Here is a 9,110-nt window from a genome sequence, read left to right as displayed (position 1 = left end):
ATCTCTTAATGGTTTTCCCTTGATTTTTCTGTTTTAATAAACGCATATGACATGTTTTAAAGAATAAAATTGAGAATGGAAATGGGGAATGTGCCAAAGAGACAACAACCCGACCATAAAAAAAACAACAGCAGAAGGTCACCAACAGTTCTTCAATGTAGCGAGAAATTCCCGCACCCGGAGGCGTCCTTCAGCTGGCCCCTAAACAAATTTATCCTAGTTCAGTGATAATGAACGCCATACTAATTTCCAAATTGTACACAAAAAACTAAAATTAAAATAATACAAGACTAACAAAGGCCAGAGGCTCCTGACTTGGGACAGGCGCAAAAATACGGCGGGGTTAAACATGTTTGTGAGATCTCAACCCTCCCCCTATACCTCTAGCCAATGTAGAAAAGTAAACGCATAACAATACGCACATTAAAATTCAGTTCAAGAGTAGTCCGAGTCTGATGTAAGAAGATGTAACCAAAGAAAATAAACAAAATGACAATAATACATAAATAACAACAGACTACTAGCAGTTAACTGACATGCCAGCTCCAGACTTCAATTAAACTGACTGAAAGATTATGATTTCATCATATGAACATCAGGCACAATCCTTCCCGTTAGGGGTTTAGTATCATACCATCATAACATATATGAGATGAACATAACCCGTCTCATGCCAACAACTGGTTTTTGAATAAATGTGTTTAGTTCCGCAAATTACCCTATAAGTGAATCAATATTAATGCCAAAATATGCAATCTTTAATGACCTGACAACAGTATTGTAACTGTATCCCTTCTTAATAAGTCTATTCAAAGGTTTTGTTAGTTTTTGAGGTGAATACTGACACCTTTGTGCTTTATAAAGAATATTTCCATAAAAAATTGGATGTGAAATACCTGAACGTATAAGAAGTCTGCATGTTGAGCTATATTTACGAATAATGTCCTTATACCGATGATAAAATTTAGTAAATGTTTTGACTAGTTTGTGATATCGAAAACCCTGGTGTAATAATTTTTCAGTAATACATAAATTTCTCTCGTTAAAATCTGAAAAATTGTTACATAAACGAATGAATCGTACAAGTTGAGACATATAAACACCGTAAGATGGTGACAAGGGAACGTCTCAATCTAAAAATGGATACTTAACGATAGGAAATGAAAAATCATCTCTTTTATCATAAATTTTAGTATTCAGCTTTTCGTTAGTAATATAGATATCAAGATCGAGGACAGGGCAGTGGTCATTGTTAGTATTAGCTTTATTTAAAGTAAGTTCAACAGGATAAATTTCTTTAATATACATACTGAAATCGTCATTATTGAGAGCCAAAATATCATCCAAATATCTAAAAGTATTATTAAATTTGTTTATCAGATGTTGTTTCGATAGGTCTTTGCTTATTTTTGTCATAAATTGTAACTCATAGCAAAACAAAAACAGGTCCGCAATAAGTGGTGCACAGTTAGTCCCCATTGGAATTCCGATAATCTGACGATATACGGAATCCCAAAAGCGAACAAAAATGTTATCTAGTAAAAATTCAAGGGCATATATAGTATCAAAGCATATCCAATTGACATAGTTTTTTTGTTTATTGCTACTAAAAAATGACCTAAAAGAGTTTGAACATATATATTCACATTCTGATTTTTTAAAAGCCCATTTAATTATGTGTGTGAATTTTTTCTAAATGAGTATGTGAGTCAATGTGGTATACAGGGTAGAAAAATCAAAACTTTGAACAGATTCTTGTAATGATTTGTAATTTCAAATGCGCTAAATAATGTATCAAAATGAACATAGGCCTTTACTTTATGAAACATTGGAACTCCAATGCGAACAATAACAAAAGCAGCATACAACTTAACTGGGTTGGTTAACTTTTCTTTACTGTAGGTTTTTACCTATGTTTTCTATCTGTTTTTACGCATAGATTACATGTTTTTACGAATATGTTTTGTCTGCTTTTACACATGTTAATATCAGATGGTTTTACATATACTTGTGTAACTGTTTCTACACATACTTTCCACTAGTTTCACATATATATCTGTTCTAACAGATGCTCATGAATATTGTCATCGGTTTTATGTGATTCCCGTTCAATTCATATATAATTTTGTAGAATTTCGTATGTCGGAGCATATTTTCCAACTCTATGTAAAGCTTTAAATAATCGTAGAACTGTTGGCTTTGGATATTTGCCATGCCTCCATTTTAGAAACATTTTTCTGGTCTGATCTAAAAGTTTATTTTTATGATTATACTGAATCTGCTGTATATAAGATAAATCCACCTCCAGCTCAATTGCCAGTTGCATGGTGCTGTTTCCGATGTGGTTTGACAATTCGTGAAGTGCATCGACTGACGGCATTTTGTTCAAAGTATCTTCTGACATATCTAATAAAAAAGAATAAAGGACATTTTTTAGTATGTTGATATTATTTAACATTTCATTTTACTATGTTATTTGTGTCAGGGATTATGTCTACTTAAATTGTACATATTCAAAAAGACTATTTTTGTAAAATAACTGGAAATTCCTATGGATTTTAAATACACAGGTCAGCAACATCAAGCCAGTTCAATATGGAAGTGTTTTCTTTTTTTAAATTCAACAAACTAGTTCATCGACTAGCAGGTAACATGATTGACTCTGTCCGTATTTATCAAAAAACCGTGTTATCATAAGTAAAATAGTAGTGCAGTCTAAGTATATTTAAAACAGATTCTGCATTGCAATAACTTTGCCAAATCAAAGGTTTAAAGACTTACAAATAAAGCGATAAATAAAAAGAATTGACTAAGCTTACCAAATACATCTATTTTGACATCTCTAAACAACTGAAATATAAGTTCAATCTAATCATTTTAAGATTCCATCTAAATTGTATATCACAATATTATGCAGACTTCAAATGAAATGCAGTAGTACATATAAGACGGAGAAGATAAAACATTGAAAACAATATAAATAAACACTGCAGCATAAACTTAAAAAAACGCCTTTTTCAAATGACTTAAACAGTATTTTCTTATGTTGTACTGTCCCAGGTAAGGGGAGGGTTGGGATCCCGCTAACATGCTGAACCCGCTTTATTCTGTACGTATTTGTCTGTTCCAAGTCAGGAGTCTGCAATTCAGTGGTTGTCGTTTTTTATGTGGTACATTTTGTTTTACGTTCATTTGTTTTACACAAATAAGGCAGTTAGTTTTCACGTTTGAATTGTTTTAAATTTGTCATTTCGGAGTCTTTTATAGGTTTTTATGCGGTATGGGCTTTGCTCACTGTTGCAGGCCGTACGATGACCTATAGTTGTTAATTTCTGTGTCATTTTGATCTCTTGTGGACGGTTGTCTCATTGGCAATCATACCACATCTTCTTTTTTATATGACTTACAGTTGTTAATTTCTGTGTAATTTAATCTCTTGTGGAGAGTTATATAACACTTAAATTACACCATTACATGACAGGAATACGGTACAAATAGTTGCAAGAGTATTCAGGACAGATAATTACGCAAAAAAAAAACAATACAATATAGTATATTTAATCCGTTATCTATATAAATAAACAATAAAATATATATAGTACATCTAAACGCTAAGGTGAATAAATAGATTAATTGGAAATTTCAAAAGTCGAGGAAGGGCGGAAAACTAAAACAACCGCAACTTGAAGCGTATACGACCCTTTTTTCACAATAGATTAAAGATGGCAGTATATATCTTCAAGTTGATACGATATTCCATTTCATGATTTCTTTGATATAGGGTTGCTGCTCATAAGTAAGCAACTAAACAACTTTTGATTAGTTAATAAGAGGTCATCCCTTCGTTAGTTTTAAAACACGCAATCACGAGTTGCTTGATCGTTATGATATATCCGTGTCACAGATGATAACGGAGATGTTCATAATGTCGTAATTACAATCCCCGTACCGTTTTCCCGAATGTAATCTACCGAATTAAAGGTATTACCGGGTTTGTAAAACTACGAGCACCATAACGGTGCCACATGTGGAGCAGGACCTGTTTACTCTTCTGGAGCATCTGATTTAATTTCAAGTTTACGGTGTGGTTCCTGTTGCTCAGTCAATAGTTTTGAATGTTGTGTTTAGTGTACACTTGAATTGTTTGTCTATTTTTCTTTTCTTTTTTAGCTTGAGCGTTGACCGTTATTTTCGATATATGAGTTTGAATGTCAATCTGTTATCTATATAAGTACAAATATGAGATGTATCACACGGAAATAATAATAAATCCAGTCCATTCTTGCCTTCTATGTCTGTCTCATTAAGGGTGATGTCATGTTATACCATTTTTAACCAGGATATGATGTGACGCTCACAATATCATCATCACTTGAACGCTCTTATAAACATTATACAAACCTCACAAAGTAAATGAGCACTACGACCTATTTTTTCTAGAACATGTTTCAGACTGTCAAAACTGAAATTCCCACTCTTTATTATACATGACCATAATGCCATCAATTTAAAGTCATTTGCAGGCTGTCGCTGAAATTCATATTCTAAATCATTCCATTCTTGCTGTGTGGATCCTATCATTATTGCAATTTCCCGACATTCGTCAATGGAAAGTTGAGCTGCAAGTCTTCTAACATGATGTGGTAAGGGACATCTTTCCTTTTCTAATCTTCCAAGGCCTAAATCGTAAGTATGTCTACATTGTTATATAAACCAATTATTTATTTTCATAAAACCTTTACTTACTTCTGTGAAATAATCAAACAATCACCATGAGGCTGTCAACAACAGACAAACCATTTACATGTATCATATAATAAGCTAATATGGCTATTAAAGACCACAAAATGTTAAAAAAAAAATGCCCTGGTTGTGGGGAGTGTAATGTGGAAGGGGTCTCGTCCTATAACTTGAAAAGGTAATATATCATTACATTAGAATAAAATGTAAGATCAGTTAACTAAGGTGTTCTTCGTAAGATCAAAACAAAACATGAACACACTAGCATCAATCACTACACTTGATTCCAGTTTGTGTAGATATAACATAAACAATTAGAGAACGTATGACCATATCCCTTACAAATTATATTTTCGACAAGATGTACATGTACACATGTAAGTGTTTTTCTGTGTATTTGAATATAAAAAAGAAGATGTGGTATGATTGTCAATGAGACAACTGTCCACAAGAGACCAAAATGACACAGAATTTAACAACTATATATCACCGTACGGCCTTAATGAGCATTGAGGCCCCGAAATGACAATGTAAAACAATTAAAACAAGAAAACTAACGGCCTTATTTATGTACAAAAAATGAACGAAAAACAATATGTAACACATAAACAAACGGCAACCACTGAATTACAGGCTCCAGACTTGAGACAGGCACATACATACATAATGTGGCGGGGTTAAACATGTTAGCGGGATCCCAACCCTCCCCTAACCTGGGACAGTGATATAACAGTACAACATAAGAACGAACTATAAAAATCAGTTCAAAAAGGCTTAACTCATCAGATGGACAAAAATACAAGTGGACGTGGCAGGGTACTTGTACATCCCAACAACAAAAAGACACTAGTACAGATCTGAGAGTACTCGCAGTTATCTGACAGCTAGTTAAAAGCCACTAACAACTAATAAAAAAAACATACATCAGAGACTAAATTATCAATCCGTACACCTTTAGTTATGTTTGAATACATTGATAAAAGAGTGGAGTAAATATCATTAAAACAATTTTTAAAGATCTTATTACAGCACTTCTTTACTATGTCCTTGCATATACATAAACCTCCGACGTCATTTAAACTAACTGCACTTCTTTGTCCAAATTGATTAAGTTTAATCATAATTGTTTCTTGTAAAATATCATAATTGTTATAATACCTATTTAACTCATTGACCTGAACGATTTTTCTTCCTAAAAGTACATTATGTAGTTTTATCCAAACGATTTGAGCCCTTGGCTTGAGTTGCTAAATATTATATATGTATATATGTATACTAATAATTCGTTCCAAGTAAGTTCAGCATTTTAGAGCATGAATATGCTTCTACGGGTAAAGGACTTGTTTTCATGTGAAGTAAGAACGATATTGAACGGATAGAATTTTCTAAATACAAAAACATACTACATGTAAATGTGACATCAACACATATCAACGGTTTAAATATAGATTTAAGAAATAAAAACTAACACATTAAGAACTACCGTTTACGACATGAAAAAGTTTACCACTGGTGTTTGTCACATTGTATATGTACAATTAGTTGTAAGATGTAGATTTACCTGTTGAAATATTGATTACGGTATATTCTCTTTTGAAGTATTGTTGTCTATCTGATGAGTTAAGCCTTCTTCAACTGATTTTTATAGTTCGTTATTATGTTGTACTGTTATACAACTGTCCCAGGTTAGGGGAGGGTTGGGATACCGCTAACATGTATATCCCCACCACATTTTGTAAGTATGTGCCTGTCCCAAGTCAGGAGCCTGTAATTCAGTGGTTGTCGTTCGTTTATGTGTTACATGTTTGTTTTTCGTTATTTTTTTATATGAATAATGCCGTTAGTTTAATTTTCTCGTTTCAATTGTTTTACAATGTTATTTCGGGGTCTTTTATAGCTGACTTTGCTCATTGTTGAATACCGTACGGTTACCTATAGTTGTTAATTTCTGAGTCATGTTTGTCTCTTGTGGAGAGTTGTCTCATTGGCAATCATACCACATCTTCTTTTGTATATTAGCAAATTGTAAAAAAATAAAAATTTACGAAGAATATATTCTAATACATTTCTATACATACACATTTTGTCTTTTTAAATATTGATCGATTATTTAATTTTTTGTTTAGAATCGTCCTTATTGAGTCCTTATAAAACAGAATTACAAGAATTCATGATATAATCAAAAAGGTTTGTGATGATTAAATCAGAACACATTGTGAAAACCTCTACACAATATCACTACATTTTTCATCGGAGGAGTTCTAACAAGTACAAAATGTATGTTATTTAATACGGGCAAAGGCAAAATACGTCAGAGTACAATCAATATAACAAATGTATAATGTCCAAAACTTACCTCTGCAGAGGCCTGTACAAACATCGATATTTGGCTGAAACACATATTAAGTGTTGATTACTAAAACAGTATAGGGTCATACCATTGTAGGCAAAGTAACAGCCAGTCTAAGATATTAAACCGTTTTATATTATTCTGCACAACATATTTACATAAAACGACTTATAAAAAGAATTTGAAAAAAAAAAACATTTAACTTAATTTCTTGATTGAATGTTTGAATTAAAAAAAAAGTAAATTGCTCCTCAGTTCGAATTAAAAAATATATTATGCAATATTTTGAAACATAGAAATTTGAAAATTTCAAGCTCTCAAACTTTATATTACCTCGAGCTCCTGTGTTTCCTTTTCTGAAAACCAAACACTGAGGTTTTTAATCTTATGTTTTTGTTTGTGTTTTTTACAAATCCAAATTGGTTCACCAGTTGATAGAGACATCTCATTGTGATTAAAGAAACACATATCTGATTCGCAGAACACACCAAATTCAATGTTGAAAGGTATAGCTGATTTTTCATTTTGTGATGGTAAACCTTCTGATAACTTTGAATAGAATTTAGAGATTCCGACGATAGTGGCTGTAAGACATTCTTGGACAGAAGATGCGAGAGTTGGAATTATATCTTCTTTGGTCTTGGCATGGATAAGTGATACAATAATTTTATTGGTTTTCACTTGGACTGCTACATCATGACAACTATCAATCTTGACCACAGCCAGATCACAAAACAGCATTCTTTTTTCTTTATATCTTCCTCTGTAAATCTTTATATCCCATGATGCAATCAACGAACTCAGAAATCGATATGACAATGCTGGTGGTATAACCTCTTCAATAAATGTATATGCAATCACGATGGAATTGTTCGAATGTTGAAATCTTTTCAGGAACATTGTGTCGTTTTCTCTTGTTATCATACAGGGAACCAGAAAGTGAGAAACATCTTGTATTGAAACGTTTAACTCTTCAAAACTGATTTTCGGGGCAATTAAAACATCAAGATGGACAAGGATTTGAATCATATATTCCTTGTATGGCAGAATATGCTTGAACTCATCCTGTTCCCAAAGATAGTAGATATCAACTCTTTCAATCATCCCAGTTTCCTGAAGGTTTTTCAAGATTTTGAAATGCATATCCCCGTTAGGCCAGAATTGTTTCTCCGTAACAATAGATCGTAGTACTTCAACTAAGTATGCAGGTGACAAAATTATAAAACCACGAAGGTTTTCTACATCAAAGTACAGCAGTTTACCAAGCGAATGCTGGACCTTCAAAAATGCTGCTAGTTGCCTCTCTGATAAGATCATCGCCTCATTGTTTGTATTTAATACCAGTAGTTGATCATAGGAAATAATATGTGTCCCTTCTGCCGATTTCTGGGCCAATTGTAGCTCCAATGGAATCCAACGTGTTGGCATCAATTCGCCCCATCTAGGATGTTCAGTTGCCCTCTGCATTATCCTCTCTCTAAGATCTGCAATTTCAGCATCATCTGGATTTGTGGCATCAACAAATATCAACGGTTTAAATTCTAAATGTTTCAAACCACCATGTGTTTCAAACAGTTGTTGCAGCTCATTTTCAAGTTGGTGTTTTCGGGCTTCCTTTGTCCACTGTAATTCATATTGAATGTTGTTACAAAAAGAAACTTTATCAATCAGTACATATTTAAACAGATGTTTTGAATTTTTTTTTTTCTTCAATAAAAAATCATCAACGTTTTGCCAACAAACATTCCTTTTTATGACAATGACATTAAGATACTATTTATGAAAAAAGAGATGTCGTCAATTTGTTGAGCTCTAATACTTGTCAAAATGGTACATTATTATCTTATAACTATCTTTGTCAATATAGATGAACAAATATCTTCATAGACTTTCAAAGACTTTTTAAGCTTTGTACGATCTGATACCTATTCCAAAGACTTTTAAAGATGCAAATAAGTCTAACAGATTATCAAAATGAAGACATGGTAATTTTCATCTTAAAAAATGTTAACACATATTT

General features: G+C 32.6%; 1 protein-coding gene across 1 annotated transcript in view; it reads right to left on the bottom strand.

Moving 5' to 3' along the window:
* Positions 1 to 2,113: 2,113 nt before the first annotated feature.
* LOC139484366 (uncharacterized) overlaps positions 2,114 to 9,110 on the bottom strand; it is a 32,635-nt gene continuing 25,638 nt past the window's right edge. Inside the window, exons 8-12 of the mRNA XM_071268103.1 lie at positions 7,424 to 8,713; positions 7,097 to 7,130; positions 4,402 to 4,679; positions 2,820 to 2,850; positions 2,114 to 2,406 (exon numbers count right to left, since the gene is read on the bottom strand). Coding sequence (XP_071124204.1) covers positions 2,114 to 2,406; positions 2,820 to 2,850; positions 4,402 to 4,679; positions 7,097 to 7,130; positions 7,424 to 8,713 — 1,926 coding nt within the window. The remainder of the gene's footprint in view (positions 2,407 to 2,819; positions 2,851 to 4,401; positions 4,680 to 7,096; positions 7,131 to 7,423; positions 8,714 to 9,110) is intronic.

The sequence above is a fragment of the Mytilus edulis genome, chromosome 8, assembly GCF_963676685.1.
Source record: "Mytilus edulis chromosome 8, xbMytEdul2.2, whole genome shotgun sequence".
NCBI classification, from domain to species: domain Eukaryota; kingdom Metazoa; phylum Mollusca; class Bivalvia; order Mytilida; family Mytilidae; genus Mytilus; species Mytilus edulis.
Note: the sequence above shows the minus strand (reverse complement) of the source record. Positions and strands in the feature narration are given on the sequence as shown.